General features: G+C 50.8%; 1 protein-coding gene across 1 annotated transcript in view; it reads left to right on the top strand.

Moving 5' to 3' along the window:
• Positions 1-25,209, top strand: part of PLPP3 (phospholipid phosphatase 3) — a 91,034-nt gene that overhangs the window by 58,558 nt on the left and 7,267 nt on the right. The window contains exons 3-5 of the mRNA XM_075556725.1: positions 2,666-2,946; positions 3,186-3,243; positions 15,997-16,173. Of these exons, the coding sequence (XP_075412840.1) occupies positions 2,666-2,946; positions 3,186-3,243; positions 15,997-16,173 (516 nt within the window). The remainder of the gene's footprint in view (positions 1-2,665; positions 2,947-3,185; positions 3,244-15,996; positions 16,174-25,209) is intronic.

Raw genomic sequence — 25,209 nt, 5'->3', positions numbered from 1 at the left:
TCAAAGGGCTCTTAGTAATATTTAGAGGATATTTCCAATTTTATAGTGAATCAGCTCCGACAACTATTCCACTCCCTACCTTCAAGGTCCAGCTCAAGTTCACCCATCCATTCATCTGGGAGTCTGATCATCTCCCATGGGGCTGGTGTGAGAAGCTCTCACCCCGGCCCCCACCCTGCCAGCAATGGCTAGGTCTAGTTACTGGGCTAGGCCATCTTCTTCTAATACAGAATCAGTCAATCACCTGCTAGGACCAGGGTTTGGGGGCGGGCAGAGAGTTGGCAGCACTGGTAAATAAAGAGCATTTCTAAACAACTGCTCGGCACTGAGTTGATTCTACCTCTACTCTGAGAGTGGAACGGTCCCATAGAATTTTGAGGCTGTAACCAGAGTCCCAGGGCTTTCTTCCATAGAGCTGTTGAGTGGCTTCAACCCGCCAACCTTTCAGCTAGCTGTCAAGTGCTTAACTGCTGCACCACCAGGGCTCCTTACTTCACCAGCTCAGAGCCCCTGTGTGGATATTAGCTGGCGGCACCACTGCACCTCTTTCTCCCTGGGTGCAGCTGGCGTTTCTTTGCCAGATGGGTGCCTTTGGACTTTGGAGCCCTGCGGACAATGACTCGATCAGGTGCGTGTCCTGGTGCCTTTCCCCACTGTCAGTGAACACGGAGAGCCTCTGAAAGGAGTGTCCAGCTCTGTCTGTCTATTGCTTCCCTTGTGGTTGTGGACGTGCTGTCCGTTCCCTGAAAGGACGAGGGTGGCTCATTCATCATCCTGCCCTGGGAGGAAATGTGAAAGGGACTTTTGTGGTGAGCGGAGGGTCGAGCATGGCAGTTCCCAGGCTGTGGTTGAAACCAGGAAGTGGCCAGGGTTGTGCAGTGGAGTTAAAGAACAGAGCGCTGGCTTTGTGGTCCCTCTGTCCCTCAGGGGTGTGCATCACCAAGACAACTGGTTTTCTGCCTTTAGTTGATAATAGGTTTTTACCGAGTAGACAATCAGCTGTTAAAGAGCCACCAAAACAGGCCAGGGACTTCTCATCTCTGAACCTCAGTAGTATCTACCATGGCGGTGGTGAGGATGGATGACACAGGACATGTAAAAATAATGCCTTGTTTGTTATGGTTGCTCGGTGCAGTTGGGTTGCTTCTGCACAGCACAAGGAACATTGCCCTCGTCTGCACTGGCATCACGCTGGTTGCCGTGTGTGAGACTGGGGTCCACCCATCTCCTGGAGGGTCTGCCTCTTTTTCACTGACCTTCTGTTGTACCCAGCGTGGTATCCTTCCCCAGGGACTTGCCCATCCCAAGAACATGCCCTAGTACGTTAAACATCTCAAATCTTCTTGCTGTACTTTCTCTGAGACGTGTCTGTTTGTTCTGACCTTCTGTGGTGTATCGCATGTTCTTTGCCATGGCCACACTTCAAAGGCTCTGGTTTTCCTTTGGCCCTCCCTATTCATTCCCAGCTTTCACATATGCACGAGGAGATTGAAAAGACCGTGGCTTGGGTCAAGTGCACCTCAGCCCTCAGAGAGTGCCGTCTATGCATTTTCGCACTTTTAACGGGTCCGATTTACTGCAGCAGACTTACCCAGTGCAGCAGAGGAATCCAAGATGTCATTTGATTGCTTGTCCTCTGGGCATAGCTGGTGGATCCAAGGGAAAATGAAACCCTTGGCAATATAACATCTCTTTTCTCAGTCCGTGTATCATGACACTGCGTCATTGGGCTAATTGTGAGGATCTTGGTTTGGGTTATGTTGCGGTATAATACATGCCGAAGACTGTAGGGTTGCATCGTCGTCTTTCAGCAATGGTTCAGCTAATTAATGCCAGCTACGCTCTTCCTCATTCCATAGCTTGTCTGAATTTGGCTTGAATTTTTGTCACTTTTCAGTTGGTAAACGTCTGCCACCACTTTTGAATGGTCTTTACCAACATTTTATTTGCGCATGATTTTACTGGCATTGTTTGATAACTTTCACATTTTGTTGGATCACTTTTCTTCATAAGAGGTACAGTTGGTGAACCAGTTAGTTGGTGAGCCAGGTAGCTGTGCTCTGAATACTTTGGGGTCTAGGTGGAGAAACACATTAGCATCGCATGCCTTGGTTGAAACATCTTGTTGCTAGCCCATTAGTTTCTGGAGCCTTCCGTTTCCTGAATACCTTAAGTGGACTTGGCCTGCTGTGAGTCAGTGGTAGCCCAAAGCCTGAGGGCCTACAGGTTAGGTCATTGTTGGTGATTCTTGAACTCCAGATTCCAGGCTTCGGAGATTTGTCCTCAGTTCCCAGGCATCCCTCACCTCCCTTTACAATACACTTGATTCTCCATCTGATTCTTGCCTCCCACAGGTAAACTATCCTTTCTTTCTCGCCTTAAAAGCAAAACTGTATTTACATATAACACATTTGATTCTTATGTATATATTTTCCTGGTTGCAAAAGTAATACAAGGATAGCGTAGGATTTTAAATGAAATGAAAAGAATTAACCACATTAGACTTTGATCATTCTTCCTGGGTATTTATGTCTCTGGTTACCCTTTAAACAGAAAAATGGGAGGTTTGTATTGGACATTTTGCTTAGTGTTTGTCAATGTCTTGACGGTATCCGTTTGGATGATGGGTCTTGAGAGCCTAACCCCTCTGCTGGTTTCCTTTCAGATCATCACAGGGGAATTCTACCGCATCTATTACCTGAAGGAGAAGTCCCGCTCAACGATTCAGAACCCCTACGTGGCGGCCCTCTACAAGCAAGTGGGGTGCTTCCTCTTTGGATGTGCCATCAGCCAGTCCTTCACAGACATTGCCAAAGTGTCCATAGGGCGCCTGCGTCCTCACTTCCTGAGTGTCTGCGACCCAGACTTCAGCCAGATCAACTGCTCCCAGGGCTACATTCAGAACTACAAGTGCAGAGGAGATGAGAACAAAATCCAGGAAGCCAGGTGAGACACCCCCCCTCCCCCCTGTCCTCAGGGGGACAAAGCAAGTTCGCGATTCTTGAGGCATAACTGTCAAAGTCACAGTTACGATGCATACATTCATGCTCTTGTTCACCCATATACTTACGTGAAAGGCCACTGCCAAGGCCACAGTCTAGAGAAGGAACACAGACAGACAGAAAGACAGCTATAGGTTAGGGTTGTGAATATGACTCTTTCATGGCCCTTTCTTGCTCTTGCAGGAAGTCCTTCTTCTCCGGCCACGCCTCCTTCTCCATGTACACCATGCTGTATTTGGTGGTAAGTACCTTCCCACTGGAGGGACACAGGGGCTGCCCCAGTGGCTGCGGTGTACGAACTAGTGTGAGGGCAGCTCAGGACCGGGTGTGGCTTGTTCTGTTGTACAGAGGGATGCTGTGAGTCACACCCGGCTCGGTGGTAGCTAACTCACCGCAGCAGTGGCGGCGGCGGCGGCGGCTGCGGCGACCGCGGCAGCGCTTCCCACTGACTGGAGCCGAGTCAAACTACAGGTTGAACCTATGCTAAACGAAGTGACTGGGGCTGAGTTCCCAGTGAACTCCTGAGCTAGAAAAAGCAGAACTCTTGTCACCACCTGCATAGAAGTGGTTGTTGTCTCTGTATTTTTTTCATATAAAAGTTAGAGTTGTCGTGGCTGCTTAGTAAAGATTGTACACCCATTTTTAAAATTATGAAACGATAAAAATATCTGTGTACATCTTCATGGTAGCAACCACGGTTTGCGGACAATCCATGAACTCAGTTAATATTTAGAATACCCTGATGCTCTAAGTGATCTTGTCATCTCCATTTCTGGGAAAAGTTTACTCATGTGAATTGCAGATTTTATATAAACACGGGGTGGGGGTGGGGACTCACTGCCTTCAAGTTAGTACTGACTGAGAACTACCCTATAGGGCAGGGTGGAGCTACACTTGTGGGTTTCCAAGACGACAGCTGTTCATGGGAGTAGAAAGCCTCCAAGGAGCGGCTACTGGTTTCGAATCGCCAAACTGGTGTTTGGCAGCCCACCATGAAAGCATTCCTCCACCAGAGCTCCTACTAACAAAAGTCTCTCTCAAACCCAAGCCTTCTGCTCAGTTTCCTTGCTGTGTTCCCCATGTGGATCATCCTCCTCCAGACCCTACTCTACACCTACCCTACTACTTTGCTACTTTGTAGCAAACACACTTAACCTGCTGCTGCCGAGTAGCTTCCGAGTCCCGGCAGCACACGTGTTAGGAGTGGAACTGCTGCACAGGATTTTCTTGGCTGTCATCGTAGCCGGAGGATCGATCCCTGGCCTCAGGGCTTAAAGCACTAGCTACTAACTAATGTAGACAGGCAGTCCCAAGGGAGAAAGACACGTACAAGCTCGGAAAGCCTCTGGGGCAGTTCTCCTCTGCCCTCCAGGGTCGCTAGAGGCTGGGATTCATTTGCGGGCAGTGGGTTTGTTTTTGGTTTGATGCTTATGGAGGAGGATTTGCTGCACAGGAAAGCTCTTTACGTGACCACTCTCTGATTGCATGTAGCGATTTTGAGTTGTAAAAAATGCCTGCTCCAGGAGCCTGCATGGCCTCATCCCCACGGTGGGCAGGACAAAATCCTTGTCCCCATTCCTGGGATTCGGACACCACAGCCCCATGAGCAGTGAAAAGGCGTGCAGGCAGCCCCTCAGTTAGGGGGTGGCACAGGAGTTTGACTCCGCCCACATCTGACTCCCTCCAGGCCGCTGCCCGCCCGCCCGCGCTGCTCTGGTTTCCTGGCCACTCCTGGCCAGCGCAGGTGACGGGCGGGCTCCTGCGCCAGCTGCTGCAGACAGCAGGCTGCTGTTTTTCTTGTCTGTTCAGTGTGGTCCCGCTGGCCTTTCCATGTGCCCAGGCACTTCCTGCCTTCACCTGCTTTGATGGCGTTCAGAGCCAGAGGGTGCAGGGAGGTCAGGGGTTGCTGTTTGGAAAAAGAGCATTTTAAAATCTATTAGGAATTGGAGAGGGGGCCGGGGAGAGAAAACAGCAGAGAGGTTTTGTTTGGCTTTGCTTCCCCCTACCCTGTCCTGTTCAAGCAGAGGCCTCTGGGCTCCCGGGTACCTAGACTGCAGAGGGAAAGTGGGCCCAAGCTTAGGAATCCGTTAAGCATGGGTTTTATTTATCCATGAATAGCACTTCCCTTTAGTCTCTCTTGCTTTCATGCTTTGCTCTTAGGAAGGGTAATTCACCAAAGATACTTAGGTTCCCACTCCATTTTTCTCTTTTTTTCCCCCCTTATTTTAACCCACGGCTGGAAGCAATTTTGCAAATGTGATTCCGGTGTTTTATAAAGGTGCTTAGCAGAGTTGTGTGAGCACAGTTCTTTGATGTCCCTTGGTTTTCTAACAAGAGAAAAACACTGGATAATTGTGAAGCCGACCCTGGCCCTCCGTTTGCTACAGCGGACTCCCAAGAGCACACCCGGCGATGTTAGGGGTACTTTTGCGTGGCGGGCACTGGTCCGAGCTTGCCCTGTAATGCCGGATTCGGGTAACCACCGAAGGAAATACACGTTGAATGCCTCGGTTTCTGATTGGAAAGCAAATCTCGTGGTGCGGTAGAAGTTCTGCAGGCAGGAAGAGGCAGCAAGACATTAGAAAGTCCGTCCTGATGATTCAGGGCCGCTCTCTGTTCTTTCATTGTGTTCTACTGGCCCCAGGAACAGACCTCAGGGAGACACGCCGGCTGTTCTTTCGAAGGACTCACTGGCTCTGCCACTCGTTTTGGTCCCATCTGTGAAGGGGTTGGCTTTGCTATACCAATGAGGCAGGATTACTGTAGAGTGTATTCTCACAGCAATTTCCTGTGAGATATAAAAGAGATTCAACAAGCCAGCCAGCAGAGATGGGGAAGACAGATGCCAAGACACATGAAGATTGCCCATGAGCAGAAACTCAGAGAAACGAGGACCTTCCTGCAGATAAGCCTTTCTCCACAGCCGCAGTGTGGACCCCGTGAGCCATGTAAGGCGCATTAAATCATCAGTACCAGCTGACATCACAGGCCTTACCAAAGAGAAGCTTTCTGGCCCTCCCATTAGGAGTGAGTTCATTAAATGTTTGATCAACTAGAGCAGGCTACTTTTAAGTTGATCTTTTTGTGTGGCCCACAAGTGATGGTAAAAAATTTCCAAATGGCCCTTGGCAGAAAAAATGTTCCCCACCCCAGCCCTAGGGTTAGCATCATGCATTGAGACTGCTCACCTGCTAAGCAGTGAGGAGAGCACCTTTGTCTGTTGTGCCACCTTTCCAGCAGCTCTGGACCCCAAGGACCTTCTTCATCACATAGCTAAGGAGCCAGACATGGAATGGTCGCAGCGCATGACGAACATGGTTCATCATGACTAGATGGCGCACGTGATGAATGTTAAAATGGCAACTATTTTGTTACCGACCGATTTAGCACCATTAGAAAGAAAGAAAAGAGAAACTTTAGGAATATGTTTCCTGGCCCTGATTTCAATCATACGTGAAGGAAGCCTGCTTTCTTTAGATCTGCCTTGGTCATTGACGTGCCCCTTCCCCCCTCCCACCCCATCGAACCTTTACCGGCCACGATCACAGTGAGAACACTTTGTGGGATGAAGGGGTGGGGAGTATAATTTGATGAAAGTCTAGGGTGATGGTGTCACGTAGGTGATGGACTGCTAACCGCAAGGTTGGTGGTTCAAGCCCATCAGCTGCTCCACCAGAGAAAGACGAGGCTTTCTGCTCCTGTAAAGATTTCCAGGCTTGGAAACCCTAGAGAGGGTGACTGTGAGTTGGAATCCACTTGATGGCTGTGGGTTTGGGAAGGGAGAAATAAGCATAGTTCATTCATTTTCCTGAACAAGGAAAGGCGAAGAAGGGCATTATTACAGGCCCCCTTGTCCCAATCCACACACCACACATTCCCAAGAACTCCAATCATAACACATAACCTCCACCCTGCACAGACCCTCCCATCTACGACAGGTAGGCACACGGCTCCACTTTTAGCTCCACGTTTACCTTGTCTTGAATTCTCTAAAGCGAAGATCCCAAAACTAAGGGCCCATGGTCTTTGGAAGAGTTGGTTTTTATGAGATATTGCACAAGAATGTCAGCCCTTTGAATACCTAGTTTGCAAAATCTTCTACAGCAAGTTTGAAGAGCCCCACTACTGTCAGCCAGTGGCCATGACCCCAGTAGGCTCCTACAGTCAGTCATCAGAATCTCCTTCAAGGCTTCTCTGTTGGCTATTGTTGATCAGCTAGACTGGCCTCCCTCGTTGCAAACATGCGTGCACTGATGCAGCCTGTGAGTCTGCAGCTTCCTTGGAATGCTGGGGGAGAATCACATTGGAGCCTGCAGGGTCAGCCAGACCTGGAATCAAATCTGCCCATGCCAACTGCTAGCTGTGGGCCTGCGAGCTGGATGACACAAATGTAGAGCCTGGGTGTACGCATCTACAAAATGGAGATGATGATGTCTGTTGTGTAGAGTTGTGGTCACTTTTACTCCCTGTACATCACTTTCCCCATTTGTCCAAGAAAGAATAAGCTCAGACAGTGTCTGAACTGTCGAGCTCTACAGTTAGTTCTAGAAGCTTGAGCTACCATAACTGTTGAAAGATGATACTGTCAGAGGCCGGGGCACACTCCCATGATCATTGGGTTCCAAGAGGGCAGTTCAGCAGCAGACCAGACGTACTTACCGGCCATCCCCATTCCTGGCCTTCCAACACTAGTCCACAAGCTGGACCCTCCCATGCCTGTGCAGAGACCTCCATGTGAGGCTTTGACTTGGTTAAGTTGAATAAAAATCAACTCCCGAACATCAAATTATCTCTGGGCATGGAAAGTTAAGGCTGAGTTTAAAGCTTGTTAGAGACTAACACCGTCTACTAAGAAAAATATCACAATTTATATAAGCATGGACCCTTCTTAATCCTGAACCCTGGCCTGCCAACCACCGCTGCACCTCGTGGGCAGGAATTACGCATGCCAACACCACAGTAGGTCCCAATTTATAGAGCAAGCCAGATGCTTCCCCTGTTGTTCAAGACCCAGTGCTGCCTTCTGGGGGTGTTGCCATGAAGCAGGCCTAGGCCCTGTCCTCAGAGAACTCGCCTGCGCACTCAGTATGCAGCAACTACGTGTGCTGTCTGTTGTTATTCCCCGGGCACCATGCTAGAGTTTGGGGATGCAGATTAGAGTGCAGCATGGTCCCTGCCCTGGTGGAGTCCTCTGCTTAGAGGGGCTGATAGACACTGAGTGCGCCTTGGCACATTCAGGGAAAGGGATGGCGAGATGGGCCGCCTCTCAGAACTTATGGAAGCTCAGAGTTGGAGCACCCAAGCTGACCTGAGTAGAGGAAACAGGCTTCCAGTAGACTTTGCCTTGTGACGATGGGGGAGACTAGTCAGACTGCTTATGTGCAGGGATGAAGAGATACTTTGGTTGGGAAAAGTAGGTCTTCAGTCCAGAACCACTTTGATGGTTGGTAGGAGGCAGGCTTGGAGAGCAGATCTGAGGCGGGAAAAGGCTGTGAGGATCATGAGTTCCAGTCTTTACTGCACAGCTCAGAAACGGGGCCAGGATATTAGCGGGAAGTATCCCTTGCCTGCTTGTGCTCGTCTATGGGGCTTCTCCCAGCTACTTCTTACCTACTCCGGATACGGATTTAAAAGAAGTCTTCTTTAACTGGCCTGTGTTAAATGACACCCCACCCCTTTACTCTCCATTCCATTTTGCAACTTATGTTTCCCTAATTTATCTGAAATTCTCTATATCCGCTTGTTTGTCTCCCCTAACTAGCTAAGTTCAGTTGGGGATGGCGGTGGGAGTGGGTTTTGCCTCCTTAATGACAACTGTGCCTCCACATTCCAAATCAGCACGTGATACAGAGGGAGGGCACAATAAATATTAATGAATAAATGAGTCCCAGGTTCTCCAGCATTCCCACACTATCTTTCCATTCCCATCAGCATTCTGTTGGTTCATTTCCCCATCGTTCTCTTGTGAGGTCTGTAAGGACTGTGTAGCCTAAGGAAGACATCTGCTACCTCTTCCCTGAGGCATGGACGAGTTCACTGGTATTCTCTAACAGCTAGTTTTGCATCTGAGACTGTTGAGTTCCAAGGAAACAGGGAAACGGCTGCCTTCTGACCGCCGCACTGCCAGCCGCTGGGTGTTAGTCTCTGAGGCTCCCTTGAACATGTGGAGTGTGGCATGCCACGAGGCAGCATCTTCCCACAGATCCTGAGAGTTGGATAAAATAGCAACGCCAAGCTAGGAACCAGATTGCTTTTGCCAAAAGGAATAAACTGCTACATAATGTATTTTTCCTCTTGTTCCTCCTACCTTCTTCCTCCATCCACCCATCCCTCCGCTGTCCACAGTCAGGTCTCATTAACCTCGTGACATGTGCTGTGAAGTAGGGCGTGATTTGGTGGTTGTGGGAGCACCCTGTCCTCCTCTGGTCCTGCATTTGCTTCAAGCATCTCGAGTATGCTTTGCGCCTGCCAGCCTCGTCCTGCGAAGAGAGATTTGCTGTGTCTCGAGCTTGGCCGTGAGCAGTCTTACCGGATTGGATATAGGGCCCCGCTCGCATTTTCATAAGCCTCGATGCTTGCAGGGCAGCCGGACTTTTAATAGCCTGGGCAATTTTTCTTCTGTTTTAGGTTATTGCTGAATCATGATCCATACCATTCACTGAGTTTGCACAGTCGTAGGGGGGTTGGGGAGTTGATATTTTTACAAACTTTCGTTTCACTTTCAAACAGACAACTTCTCCTTTGTCTCTTGCTGCTGCTGTCACTGACAGTTGTTCGGGGTTTGGGACCCATCATACGCTTCACAGATATATGTTTGGAAAGAAAATTAAACAGAGATGGAAGGCTTTAACACTCGAGAGACCCATGATGCATGAGATTGGATGCTGCTGCCTATAAACCGAAGCATACTTCTGTTATGTGGTAGCTATTTAGGTAGAAAGTACAGTGTAATACATATAAACCCTAACACAGGCATTTCTCATGGCTACCAAGACCTGCGAATTAAAGGTTGCATCCCTGCGGCCCTGTTACATACCTAGCAGCCCCATCAGTGTCTATAGAAGAGGCATGAGATACACCTATCACAAATGGTAAACTGTGTGTCCTGTTCCGTTTCCTCTTCTCCAGTTGGCATTTCTGAATTCTGTGGGTCCACAGATGGGAGCCCTGTTGGCTTCTTGACTAGGTCTTAGGCTGATAACCACGAGGCCAGCAGTTCGGAACCCACAAGGGCAGTTCTGCTCTGTCCTCTAGGGTCCCTGAGAGTGGGGGTTGATCCCAGGGCAGTGCGTGAGATGGGAGCACAGACACAGGCAGCGGCTCGTTGCCTGAGTGGTCATTCTCGCGGTGCATGACCAAGAAGTGTCTGAGAACCTGTTGTGTGCCAGAGTCTGCTGGAGGACCTGGGGCCACGGAGAGAGCTCACAATTGTCTGTAGAAAGATGGAAAACCAAGAGAGGCACTGGAATTAGATAAGATCGCTCCCTGGGGATGGGCTAAGTGATTGGAACACAGAGGAAGAGGCCAGTCACTCGGTGTTCCGCCATTCCCTCTGTGGTGGAGTCCTCAGACAATCAGTTCTTCTACTTTAACCCTACAAAAGCTTATCGTTGTGCCTCGGGCGTGGTCACTTAGGAAAGTGTGTGGTGGGTGAGTAAGAAGTGCCTGATGTTCCATGTCAAATCCTTGACAATTGTCTGTTAATCCACGCCAACCCAACCCAACCACCCAACTCACTGTCCTCAAGTCAGTTCAGAGTGGCCCTACAGACGGGTTCTGAACCATGCATCTTCATGGGCTTTATTTTTCCCGAGGGAGCCGCTAGTGCGTCTGGACTTGTCCACCTTATAGTTAGCAGCCCAAAGCCTCCTCCACAGCCACCGGGGCTCCTTGCTGCAGCTATGTCGACCTCGCAAATGGCCTCTTTTCTCCAGAGGCTTAGTCCAGAAGAGCAGTGCTTGGTCTCTAAAGCAGTCATTGGCTCTGAGAGCCAGGTTGTTCCTGGGGCTGGAGCCTGGTCGTAGAAAGAGGCCAGGCTTCTCAGTGTCAATTGTACCGTGACTAAGGCCTCCTTTAGCCTTGATGTTCCCCCTGCCTGAAGCGCACCGTGGAGGGGACCTCGCTGGATGGCGCCGACCAGTGCAGATGCCAACACATGGAGCCCCTACCTAGTCCAGTGTCTAGAACAGCGCTCAGCCCAAAAGGCTGTTTTTCTCCTCACCCAGAGAGTGACAGGAGGCAGAAGCGGATGTCCTTCCCTGGTCCTGAAGCTCTATGCGACCAGTTTCATGTGTGTGTTGCTTAACCTCCACTATCAGCTCTGTGGCACCATGTGACTTGGCCACCATGTGAACGCTGTATTAAAACTGTATATCCGCTTCCAGCAAGCTCATGGCCCACTGGAGGGGAGGGAGGCTGGAGGAGATGGTGGTGGCTGGGCCAGAAGGAGTTAAGCTAAGCGATGGGAAGTAAGTGGGGAGGGAATGGGGTGCACCCTGCTCCACCCACCTGAGCTTCAGGAGCAGCCCATCCCCCATCACTTCCCCCCATCAGACAAAGCCCCGAGTCTTGTCCCCTGCTTCATTTTCTTGCTTTATGCACACACCCATGGCCCAGTGCTTCGAGAGTCAGGGTCTGGGGCCTTTAAAACCCTTATGGGGAAGAAACGAGCAAACTGCCAAGACCCCAGATGGCATGGACGTTGGACATAAGTGATGTGTATTTGTATTGAAGTAGAACTAACTTCGTCGTTGAATAACCCCCCAGAGGGAAGCCCTAGTTGTACATGCACTCTGTAGGTGAGCTGTGGAGGGGAGCTGAACCCATGGACGGGAGGTGAACCCGTGGACGGGAGCCATGGAGGAAGTCGGCAAAGAGAAAGTAGGTGCCAGTGATCTGGACTGGCTTCCAGGAAGAGGGTAGGCAAGGACAGAAGGGAGGACAAAAGCCTCCTTCTCGTGCTTAACAGAGCTGTCCCAGGAGCGATGGAAATGAAGCCAGAGGACAGTACGGACCTGTTTCACCAGTATGCAAATCACGGAATGGAAGACAAACGACTTAGCAAGAAGAGAGAGTGGCGGTGCGTGACTCATACCACGTCTGACCAGTGAAGCAGGCTGGAGCTCAGTCAGAACTCTAAGGAAGTTTTGTTGGAATTCCTCATTTTGAAGCGCAGGCCGATGGGGGAGAAGAGAAATACATCTACGGGGCCTGGTCTGTGTGACAGGGGCTTTCAGATATGTTCTTTGCAGGGGCAAACAGACCGCTGTGTAGTAACCTTCATCCTACCCAGCACAAGCAGTTTTATTTGCCCAATTGGAAGCAAAATCTTGGTACAAGAAAGGGACTTAGAGGGTGTTCTTGGTTCATTGTGCGCATGCCTGATTCCTTCCAGGAGTTTTGAGCTTCATAGATGCTAACCCTACGTGTTTAATGAAGACATCTCCCAGTTTACACAGGAGACTCGAGAAACCCAGAGCAGCAGAACAGCTGGTCCAGGCTGTATAGCCGGGAGGGAGCAGAGAAGAGAGTTCAATCTAGTTATCTTCTTTAGCGCAGGACGGACTTCTCTGATGGGAAGAAGTGAGGCCAGACCCCGATGCTCTGGACTCTGAGCCTGCGCACGGATGAGGAAGTGGAAACAAAGGACTGGGGTTGCTGATGGAGAAGTGAATCGATCCGGCTTTCGGATTTTGTTCGGCTCCCCTTCACCCCGTCCTCATCGCCCAATTAACCGAAAGGCGACGGAAACCCAGCAGTCACTCTGCGGGGCAAACATGAGCAGCCCTGCACTCTCAGAGCTCAAGACTCTCAAACACTCTCAAGTCGCTCCCTCCGAGGGACCCTGTACCCCAGAACCGAACGACTCCTGTGGGTGTCCGAGACGGTAACACTCTACCCCTCGTCTCTCCCCTGGTGCTTAGCAGCCCAAGCTGTAACCACTGTGCACTAGGGCTCATGCGCAGGAACTGCAGGTCACGGATGCCTAAGGGCACAGGCTTCCAGCTACCGGACTGCTGCCTGGCTGCTTTTCCCATGGCCCCTCTCCCTGCTCATTCACAAGCCCTCCCTTCCTGGAGCTATTCTCATGACTGCCCTCTTCCTCTGGCCTCAAGCGCCTCTCCAGTATTTATTTTTTTCTTTGATGAAAGCCCAGCCTTAAGTCTCTGAGTCAGTGGAAGGGGAGATGTGGGCCTTGTCCGGTTGGAAACCCACCCTTCCTCTGCTCCACCCTGCGACTTGAAAGGCCCTGGACTGACACGCATGGGCTGAGGGGGGTGGGGGAGCAGGGTAGGGTTTTGTGAAAGCATTATCTGCGGACCCACACCTTTGTACAGTGAGGGAAGATTTTTTTTACAGCTCCAGGGGCCACGGGGCTCAAATGAAAACAGAGGCTACGAAGGAAACTCATCGATCTCTTGAGCAAGGAGCTCTGGGTAAACTGCTCAGAGACTGGCTGCTCAGTCCGCCCCTGTGGTTCTGCGGAAGAAAGACCCGTCAGTCCGCTACTGCGAAGATGTCACCGAGCCGGGCGGGGGTGGGGGGGTGGGGGGGCGCGTTCTGCTCTGAGCCTGCTAGGAGTTAGAAGCGCTTGATTCGGCAAGGACAGCAGTTTAGTGAGCTGGATCTACACCGTCGAGTCTTAACCATGGCCCTGGAAGACAGAGGCTTTGAAACCTAATTTACAGAGGAGAAAATGGAGGCTCTGGGAGTAACTTCAGCAGAAATGAGTACTAACCCCCAGCTCATTTCTCATGGTGGCTTAGCATTTCCCAATTCAATAGGTAGGTGTGTTCTAGGAAACTAATGATCTCAGGTCAAATGAGTCTATAGCTACAGGACTTTTCAGAACCTTGAACCTTGCTAGGTAAGCATTGGCACGAACTTTGGGATCTCTAGTTGACATCCAAAGCCTCCTTGCCTGCCTCTCCAGCCTGCTTTCTCATGACCTCCTCAGACACACCTGCTGGTCCAACTAGACTGAGCTTCTGGTTTTGGGGATCTTTCATTACTGGCTTTACTCCATGGCTGTGTCTCAGTGTCCTCTTAACTTCCAGCCAACACCTATGCATCTCTCAGATTCAAGGCCAGTGTCCCTTCCCTTTGCTAACTGACCCCTGCCCTCCCAACGTCTTCCATCGCCCCTGAGTGCCCATATACTTGTTTTCTTGTATTCCTCAACCATTTACTCTGTGGAGGAGGGCCCACTGGTCATTTTCTGTCCGCTTTCTGCCTGCCTGCTGGTTCTGCCCACAGCTTTGGGCTTTGACATGATCTCTGTTAAAATATAGATTTGTATTTTCAGGTTTTCCCTCCAAATGTTTCCCTCTAATTTTCCTTCCACCCACTTTGAAAGATGTTCTTTAAAATCTCGCTGGGTTTGCATATTAGCTCCTAATTTATAACCTAGATGTTGTTCTCCTGAATAAAAAGTTGGTGTCTGTATTTAAACAAAGTGTCCGTTATGTCCCTTAGCTCAGAAAGACCTGTGCAGATCTTGGTAAATTAATTACTATTTCTATAGGCATGAGGGTTCGCTTTCCTCTGTTAGATTTTTAACTAGTTCTGTGTACATCTGAGAAGAGCGCTGAGTGTGTGTCACTCACGTAACAGCCAACAAGACACACCATCTAGCCACCTCCCTCGCTCCTCTATGTGTCACTGTTTGATGTTCCTATCATTGCTGCGCGATTATAAAGTTGCCTGCCTTTTTTGAAATCGCTTCCCGAAGAGTGGCCGATCCGGTTCGATAGGCTCACTCGATGCAGCCAAGACTGGATGCCTGAGGGACCTTCCACTCTTTCCCCCAGGCCTGGCCTCCCCTGAGGAAGGGGCTCCATTTGTCTCCGGAAGGGCAGAATCGTGCCTTTGCCACCGAGCCAGTCTATCTGCAGGCCATCTGACCCGCCCCGTGCTCTGTTCCCCTTTCACCCAGCTTCTGCAGGCGCTTTGATTTGGCATCGGAAGTTCCCCTTGTCCACTTGCCTCTTCCTCCTCATTCCTCAAGTTCCCACAGGAACCTGGAAGTAGGTTGTGCCCAGAGGTTAGAACGGAAACTGCTGCAAGATAACGCCAATGAGACAATGCCTAGCTGACGTCACTGCAACTTCTTTGCTTCAGCCAGGGGTGTTTGGTTGTGGATTCCCCGCCCTCCTCCATTTTTTCTTCAGGTTAACCTTCTACCCCACCCAGTTCAGTGTCTATCAATTTTATTTGAAAGCCCTCTGGCATCGCCCTGTGCATGTATGGGTTTCCTTATATTCTCATTCAGGACCCATAGCTGGGTCGTGGTGAAGTAGCAGTCCCATCCCTCTCTGAGCACGGTGCTGACCGCCTGCACGCTGTATCATGGGTTGGGGATTCCACGGCAGCTCCGCGAGGCAGGTGATGCAGAGACTGTACGTGCATCATCCGCAGGGCTGAACACAGCAGGGGCACGGGGCGAAGGGAGTTGCCATCAGTTGCAAAAAAATAAAAGAGAGAGCAAGAGAAAGGTTTTCTAACTATGGTTACTGTTTTTGAAAAGTGTCCCCGCCAAGAAACTGTAATATACTTTAAAATGCTTAGTAGGTCCCAAGTAAAATCCCTAAAGGTTCAAATCCACTGCGAGGGGCCTGGGAAGAAAGGCCCGGCAGTGATACCTCCACCGTTTCAGTCATTGGAAGCCTTAGGGTGTGAGGTTCTGTACCAGCTCATTCATCCAGGGATTGAAAATGGCACAAAGTACCGTTGAGGCCACGCATCCATATTAGCTTGCTTGACCTTCCCCAGGAGGCAAGCTCTATTTTTTTTTCATCTGTTTTCGTAAAGGAACTGAAGCTCAGACTTGAAACCACCGCCTTGAGGTCATGTCCAAGTTGAACGCTCCTTCTACAGGGTACCACTGAGGTCCTGACAGTGTCCTTCAGCAGACTTGCAGTGTGCACAGGCCAGGCCCTGGCTGGTGTTACCGTGCAGGTGAATTTAGTGTCTGCTCTCTCTCTCCCCTCTCCAGCTCTACCTGCAGGCCCGCTTCACCTGGCGAGGTGCCCGCCTGCTCCGGCCCCTCCTGCAGTTCACCCTCATCATGATGGCCTTCTACACGGGACTGTCCCGAGTCTCCGACCACAAGCACCATCCCAGTGATGTCCTGGCAGGATTTGCCCAAGGAGCCCTGGTGGCCTGCTGCATAGTAAGTAGCGTCTTGTCTTCAGGGTGTAGCTCGGCCTGGGCTACTGGCTTGTTAAATGTTTCCGGTTCAGTGACCAGAGTCAGAAAGCACTCAGTCTTCTTCCCTCTGGTCTCTTTAGTAAAAGGAATGGAAATGTTCCAGCAACTTTGCAGAGTCTGCAAATCCACCACCGTAGTTGGTTCACAGACTCACGGGGTCTTGGAATTGCCCCTCTTTATAGATGAGGAAATAAAGGGAGGGGGGAGCGGGGAAGAGGCTTGCCCACATCACGGGGTATGCTCACTGCCCAGCTCCGGGACTCCTGACTCATCTGGTGCTCACATGTAGCTTCAACAGATTCATACTATTGAGTAGAATTTCGCACTCAGCTTCTTGCGAAACTCGGCCCTTTCCCCCTGGCCCTCGTGGGTCGCTTGAAGGGGCCCTAAACTCGCTAGAGATGCCGGGTCCCCGCTCAGCAGGTCACAGAGACGACTTCAGACAGGCTGCAGTCGGTGGAACGCACTTCCACTGGCTGCACTACAGTCTTCGCATATTTTATCCTGGCCTTCCTGAGAGGGCAAGGCAAGGCATCCCTCCCCCGGCGTGTCCATGGCCCCAGTCCTCTCTGCTTTCCCTGCTTCCCCCCACTTTTGAGGACCTTTATTCCGAAAACACAGCTGAAAATGCCCTCTGATGTTGGCCAGCCCAGGGCCCTGTTCCAAGACTCTCAGCCCAGGAGGGATCTCAGAGCACAGCGATGGCTAGATGTTACCGCACCACAGCTGCCTGTTGCGTGGTTACGAGTCTGATGCTTGCTCCTTCGTAGTAAGACTCACAAACAACAGAGAGCTCTCCACCAGCTCCTGGCCTTGTCCTGATTTCTGCTTTAAACCGTTTTAGTGACACTCCACCCTCTGAGCGTACACTTCAATAGCTCAACCATATCAGGAAGAGTTGTGAAATCTTTACTGCCCTGGTTTCTGAGGTTGGCTGCTGCAGCCCAGGTCTCCCTGTAGCAGCCTGTCCCCACTCCTCCTGTGTCTTAGCCCTGTTCATTCTCTAGTGTGATTGTTTGCGTGGGTCTTCCTTTCAACACTCAAGTTTCTTGGGAGCTGGGACCATCGCTGATGTTCTCTGTCTTCCTGAGGCCTCTCAGGGATGCTAGCTCAGGGAAAGTAAATGCTTGCTTCATAAACAAAAACCTGGAATCAACGAGTTAATCAAATCTTTCTAGAGAACCCTGTAAGGAACATTCTTGGAGAGATGTGGGGATGAACCAGGCACACGGTCCTTGCACTCAGGCAAAGCCTAGTCTGGCTGCTTGCATGGCAGGGGCCATGGGATAAGGCTGCACATCAGGCCGTGGTGGGAACATGTACAGCGTGATCCCACAAGCAGCAGGCAGTGCTGATACAGTGTCCCATGGTCCAGAAGAAAGCGTTGGAGTGATCTGAATGGGCGCCATGGAAGTAGCAGCACTGGAACTGCTTGCTAGCCTTGCCACGGAATTCCCAGCCTGAGAGACTGGCTGCGTGGAGAGCTTTTGTTATTTCTCCCTGTCTTTTCTTTTTCTATTTTTTAAAGACAAGGCCAGATAAGAAAAACTTGGGAGAGCAAAGCATTAATGAGAGCAGCTGTCACTGAGCAGCTTGTTCCCAGTGCCTGGTCCTTTAACTCAAGGTGACAGTGGGGGAGGGGGGCTTGCAGCAAAGGGTAACCCTTTGCTGACTATGCTCTCAGGGGGCTTTGCTCTCAGCAGGAGGATGGCCCTTGGACTTATTTGTCCTTCTTGGCACCACAGCCCTAATTGAAGCCGCCTGCAACCCTATGGAAAAATTCCACAGTGGGAGAACCCCTGGCCTCCCCTCTTTCATGTCCTATAGCCTGTCCAGGTGCAAGTGGACAATGTATCTGGGAGGGCTAAGGCTTTGCTCCTAAAAGGGACCTAACTTTTAACCTGTGTGACTCTGGCCAACCATAGCACAGGATAGGATTTCAGGTCTGGCCTTTATAAAGCACCTACTGCCTGCTAAGGACCCTGGTGGCATGGTGGAATAAGCATTTGGCTATGTAACTAAAAGGTCTGCAGTTCAAACCCACTGGTTGTTCTTTGGGCAAAAGATGTGACATTCTGCTTCTGGGAAGATTTATAGCCTTGGGAACCCTCTGGGACAATTCTACTCTGCTCTGTGGGGTCACTATGGGTTAGAATAGACTTAGTAGCAGTCGGGTAAGTGCTGACTGCTGGCATTGCTTCAGATCCTTTCCCCGCGACTCCTTTTAGTCACTTGACTTGAGCCATGTTGCAGAAGAGGCTGCAGAGGCTCAAAGAGATGACTCAAGTCACCCCAGGTCAAAGAGCTAGCAGACAACTGTTCCCAAGCTTTGCCCCGTATACATTGCCAAGCGGGAAGTCGGTGTCGCTGAAGGCAGGCTCAGTTAAGGCGAGGTGTAGGTAGCACAGGCAGCTGCTTAGAGCACCCCACCCCTCTTGAGCCGAGACTGTCATTCCTTTGGGTTGTGATAGAGATCTTTCCCGGCCTTGCCGGCTGTGATCATGTGAGGGCATGGCTCTCTCTCCTCAGTCGTCGCTTTTCCATCACTTTTCCTCTCGTGCCGACCCCCAGCCCAGCACACAGTAAGAGTTCGTAGTCCTGACTGGCTTTGGCTCCCAGCACTGACCCACCATGTGATTGAAGCCATCCAAGAAGGCCAGGGTGAGGAAGTACCTGGAAGCTGTGGCTTGATCCCTGGAAGAGTCTGGGAATGCTCAGAGTGGGGGGAGGGGGCAGGCCAAGGGCCCTTTCCCATCATCATATCCCAAGATCCAGTGGTTCTGGTTTGGATTCTGAGGAAGACAGTAGCTAAGGTCTCCGTGAGGAGAGCTGGGGAACCAAGGGGCAATTGCAGAGAAATAAGCATTGTGTGGGTCAGGGCTGTAGCCTCTTACCATACTTACTCAGTCTATGTGCTGAGCAAATCATCAGAGAAGCTGGATTATATGAAGAAGACTGCTTCATCAGGATTGGAGGGGGTTTATTAACAGCCTGCAATATACAGATGACACAAGCTTTCTTTGCTGAAAGGGAGGAGGACTTCAAGAATCTCAGCCTTCGGTATGGATTACAACTCAGTGTAAAGAAGACCAAAACCTTTACAATTGGACCAATATTGAGATAAACTGAGAAAAGATAGGAGTTGTCAGGGATTTTGTCTTGCTCGAATCCACAATCAATGCTCATGGAAGCAGCAATCAAAGGATACCTTACATTGGATAAATCTGCTATACAAGGCCTCTTAAAAAGGAGGTTACTTTTAGGGCTACGGTAGACCCGATCCAAGCCACAGTGTTTTCAGTTGCCTCATACCCAAAAGACACTTGGATATTGAATAAGGAAGACTGAAGAAATATTGATGTATTGGAACGACGGTGTCCGTGGATTACCAGAAGAGCAAAGAACTCTGTGTTGAAAGAAGTACAGCCAGAATGGAAAGATTTCACCTCACGTATTGTGGTCGTGTTGCCAGGAGAGACCAGTCCCTTGAGAAGGACATCGGGCGTGGTGAAGTAGATGGGCAGCACGCTGGGAAGGTCCTCGACTAGCTGGGTGGACACAGTGGCTGCAGCAGTGGGCTCAGACATGAGGACAGTTGCGAGGAAGGCGCCAGACTGGGCGGCGTTCCACTGTGTTGTGTAGCACTGAGCCGGAGTGCCATGGTGGCCCCTCTCACCACCAAGCGCAGCGGCAGTATCGATGGAGGCTGGTCGTGGGCCCACCATGACGTTCGCTCGCTGTGAGCACTTAGCAGGGGCCATCTTCTGGAGTCCTCTGTAGACCCTGTGTTCGAGACTCCCCAGTGTCTACGGTCTCCATTTCATTAATGAGCAAACCGGGGAAGAAGGCCACACAGAGAGACGGTAGGGAAGCCAGTTGACACCAAGCAGCCCGACACTCACCAAGGTCTCCAAGACCAAGCTTCCTGTAAGCCCCACCCCGCAGGCAAACCACGCTTCTGGATGTGTTCACAGCAGTCTGAGGCTTTCTGTGATGAATAGCTGTTGTCTTGGCAACCTACGGGGCAGTTCTAGTAGGTCCTTTGGGGTCCAGATGAGTTGGCTTTGACTCAGTGGTGCTGCGCCCTTGAGCTCTTTGTCATACAAAGTGGTCTCCTTCCCTGCTGGTCCACTTTCCGGAGTGAAGCTCCCATGTCATCTCATCTCTGATGAAACTGGGATTCATGTCCTCTGGCTGCAGTAACAAGTTACCACCGATTCTAGTGACTTCAAAGCGACACAGATTTATTTTCTTACGGTTCTGGAGGGACAGGAGTCTGAAGTGGGTCTCATCCCCATGGATTGCAGTAAAGGTGTTGGTGGGGCCATGTCCCTTCTGCAGAATCGGGCAGAATCCTTGCCTTTTCTAGTTCCTAAAGATCATCTGGGAGTCCCTGGGTGGCACGACCCACCCCGAGCAGCCTGGAAAGACAGCCTACTGCGATCTACTTCTGCAAGGTCACAATCTTGAAAACCCCATGGGCCAGACCTCCTCTGCACATGTGGAGTTCCCTTTAGCCAACCAACTCTACGCCATCTACCAGGAAGGGACCGTCTACACTCCATGGCGCATGGCCAGCCCCTTCCTTCTTCCCAGCAGGGGATCATCTTTAAATCTCCCTCGTTCTCAGTCCTCTGCGCTTTCCTCACATCCCCTCTGTGACTCTGACCCTCCTACTTGGCTCTTCTAAAGACCCTTGGGGTTACAATAGACCTCCCCAGATAATCCAACTTAATCTCCCCATTTCATGATCTGTAATTTAATTACCTTGGCAAAATCCCTTGTGGTGACCTGTTCACAGCTTCCAGAGATTAGGATGTAGACACTGAAGGGAGGGAGGGAGACTGGTGGAGGGTGGAGACGACAGTCCCTGGATACAGAGTTACCTAACTTCCCTCCAACATTCCCATGGTCCTTTGCACTTTGCCTCACCACAGCTGTTGTTCTGTCACAACTGCACGCTCCTGTGTCTAGATTCTGGGTGCTTAAATGGCATAATCCATGGCTTAACCTCTGGTTAGTCATTCCCAGCGCCTAGCACATCAGCTGACAGACAATAGGTCCTTGATAAGCATTGCTTAAGGACTGAATGATGAATTCGCTTGTGGTCTCAGGCAAGACACTCTCTCCCCCCCCTGCACCACCCCCCCAGCCTAGTTTCCTCATCTGTGACTTGATCTTGGAGATTCTGCTGAGGCCCCGCTGACTGCAGTAACTGAGCAGGGGGCTGTCTTCTCAGTGGGCTGCCTCCCTGCAAGGCCCGTGAAGATGCCCTTCCTTGGAGGCCATGACGCATACCCCAGTGGGAGCAGTACCTGACTCTGAGGTGTTGGTTCAGACATGGCAGAGCCTTGGGTAACAGGCTGTGTGACAGCCAAGAACTTTGACCTCGCTCTGCTGAGAGGCGGGCCTGTCATAGCCAGCAGGTTTGTCCCGACCAAACATTCCGGCCAACTGGAAGGGGTCGGATTTCCTTCCTCATTGCTCACTGGTCGAGCCCTGTCCAGAGAGGGAAGACCATGGAACACAGAGGTACCTGCGCTTGGGGGGAGATAGGCCCGCACATGGAATGGAGGGGTACACCTTCACCCGGGTGTATAGGAACACATGCACACACAGTATATTGCTGAGTACAGCTCAGAGGTGGATGGACACATATCCAGATACATAAATACTCATTGCTTATTCTCTTCCTCTCTCTCAGAAACCCTCAGAACCACAGAAATAGACGCGAACACAGGTAGATCCTGCCCCTCCTAGTCTCCCTCCCAAATACGCACGCAGTCACTCCGACCAAAGACGAGATGGCTACTGTCACATACCCGCCCGCTGGACTAATTCAGGGACTCAGATGAAGGGACAGACATCAGTTCATTTCCTGTCTGGTGACAACTTGCATCGCTGGTCGCCTCCTCCCTGACCCCTCTAACAGATGGCAAATTATGGGGCCCTGAGAGGGGTCAGGCCAGGGCCAGGCCGCCATGGCTGTGGGCTCGGCAAAGGAAGCAGCTGCTGGTGGATTTCGTAAACACACAGCGGAGACCTTCCTGGTTTTCCTCTTCCCGGGGCGTGCCGCAGGGAGCGGCCGCTCTGTGTGTGCGCCGGCCTCGCTCCAGGATGTAGGGCAGGGCAAGGGTATTCTTTGTCTGTGCCCCAGGGAGGTGACCCTGAGACCAAAGCAGCGGCATGAGAGTGTGAAGAAGTGTCCTGTGGTGCCCACCGCCCCTCCCCAGGAGGAAACCGAGGCAGAGAAAGTACGACATGCGCAAAGACACACATCCAATGAATGGAATTGTTGGAATCAACTCCCAGTGTCTTGATTTCTGTCCTGTCCCGCCACGAAAGGGCTAACACGATAAGCTCCCAACATGCTTGGTTTGGACCTGGAATTTGGAATGTCCTTTACCTTGAGCTTGGGAGACTCCCATTTTTGCCACCGAGCTTACAAGGGGGCCTCTAAACGTTCCCAGGAAAATCCCATTCTCTTTTCATCCATTTTCTACAAAACTTCGGAAGCCCCCCCATCTACCGTTGCTGCACCGGAGAATGAGCGGCATGACCCTCAGCTCTCCCCAGCCTTGGAAAGCCTAGCCCTTGGCTCATTCAGCTCTGAGACGAACCCTGCCCTCCAGGCTCCTGGGCTCAGGTGGGCATCAGTGCCACAAAGGGGACATGGAATGAGAAGGAAGGGAAGGCCAAGGTCGGCTGTGGCCCCCAGGGCATGGTGACCTCATCTCTGCAGCACTCTGCAGTTTGCAAAGGACTCTGTCCCCGGTCTGCACATGAGAAGGATGAGGCGGGTGGTGCGACAGAGATTCAGAAAGGAAACTGAGTTCCTGCCACTTGCCAGGTACGCATCTCAGGCAGTTCACCGTGAAGTAGGAGTGGTAATCCCTGACATGATTGGGGGGTTGGAGGTTGATGAAATAAGAGTTGCACAGGGCTTGGTACATGCCACCATTCATTGGATGTGTGTCATGTGTGTATTGCTATGATTGGCTTGAAGGATCAGGAGCTACCTAAGTACAGGATTCTTGAAGAGCTTACAGCACTGGCTTTCAGTGACTTGGCCACAGTTCATTCATCAGAAGAAAGAAATTTTGCATTGTAAGCCAGCAAAGGCATGCACACATACCTGTAACAAATATTTCACAAAATGATGCATATGTGGTTATATATTTGGGTGTTTTTTATGTATTTAAATTTTTAAAAATTGGTTTATTGGGGGCTTGTACAACTCTTAGCATAATCCATCCATCCATCCATTGTGTCAAGCACATTTGTACATGTATTGCCATCCTCATTCACAAAACATTTGCTTTCTACTTGAGCTCTTGGTATCAGCTCATTTTTCCTCTCCCTCCCCACTCCCCCCCATACATTTTGGTATTTTCTTTAAACTTGTTAACCTTTAAACTTGCTTTAGTCATTTGTGACCTGTAGTTTAAAAAACATTAAGCTAATGGAAACCAACATGTAAACAAACAAGAGCAAGAGACTGAGTGCCACAGCAGCAGAGATGAGAGACTCTCCTGGAGAGAGTGGGGACACCAGGGAGACAGACCATCATTCATGCTCAGGCGCATTGGACTGGAAAGGCGGTGCTTGAAAGATCAGTGAACGCTAACAATAAAGTACAAAAGGTAAGATAGAAGGAACAGCATGAGCAAAGAAGCAAAGCTATAGAGATCGTGGCGTGTTTTATGGCCCTAAGGACGGAAATGGGAGGAGACAGACCAGTCTTTCTTCTCCTGTCAAAGAGTTACCATTTCAGAAACACACAGGGGCAGTTCTACCCTGTCCTGTAGGGTCACTGTGAGTCGGCCTCCACCCAATGGCAGTTAGGTTAGGTTAAACAGGCAACCTCAATAAATAGTAGCCTCCCCTCTTTTTTGTCTCTTTCTGTTTCAAAATGATAGGGTTTCTGGGAGTGGTACCAACCCCAAGTTCTGTCAACATGTGGACCTGCATTCATGACCCCGGCTTCTGCTGAATGGAGCTCCACACCCCTGCATGTTCCCCTTACCACCCCCACCCCCCAACACCCATATTCAGATGTGTCAGCCCTGTGTGTCTTCTCTCCTTCAGAAGTCTTCCTTCTTGCCAGCTCAGGAGTGGATCATTTTGTAAGGCTGGTTGGCAAAGCCAAACTCACTGCTCTCAAGTCAGGCCTATGCAGGGTTTCCAAGACTACCCCACTTCTCAGGGGCAGATGGCCTGTCTTTCACCCATGGAACTCCTGAGGGGATTGAACTGCCCACCTTGGGGTTAGTAGGCCAGCACCTACCCACAGTGCCCCCACGCTTTCTTCCCTTAGTCAGAACTGCTAGCAACCTCCCCTCGTGCGTTCCCTCCGCCTCCCCGTTCTTCGTTTCGTAGGACTGTCGGGAATGGAATGACGGCGGTCCTGTGTGACGCTAACTAGGTGGCGATTCTCACAGCCTTTCGATAGGTACAAAGCGTGTTCACATACAGTAGTTCTTGTAAGCCTTTCGGTAGTTTTTTTTTTATAACATTTGTCCACACATAACAGGGCAGGCCCATCATCTCTCAGATTATACAATGCTTCATTTGCTATGAGGTCAAGACGTGACGAGGGTGTGACTCAGCCTGAGCGCCTCAGCAATAGCAATTTGGGGGCTCGATCCTGTTGCCTGACTCCCGGAGTGACATTCTTTCCCACGTATTCTATTCCCGTTCGGCCACGCCTGGAAATCCCTTGACACGGACAGCTGGCAACCCCCCATTGCCAAAAGCTGTGGAAGCCCTTTAGTGAGGTCAAAAGTAATGGACACAATCGGGTAACGCCCACTTAGTCAAAAGACAGGGTTGCCAGAGATGGCTCTTCTTTAGCCAGCTCTGACGCTACCCAGGGCGGCCTGAGTGAGTCAGAGCCCCAGGCTTTCTCCCCCATCTTCCCTCGGGACCAGACGATGGTTTGCCTTGCGGAGCATGGAAGTCACTACAAGGCCAAGAAAGCACAGAGGAGCGCTCAGCT

The sequence above is a fragment of the Tenrec ecaudatus genome, chromosome 1 (assembly GCF_050624435.1).
Source record: "Tenrec ecaudatus isolate mTenEca1 chromosome 1, mTenEca1.hap1, whole genome shotgun sequence".
NCBI lineage: Eukaryota > Metazoa > Chordata > Mammalia > Afrosoricida > Tenrecidae > Tenrec > Tenrec ecaudatus.
Note: the sequence above shows the minus strand (reverse complement) of the source record. Positions and strands in the feature narration are given on the sequence as shown.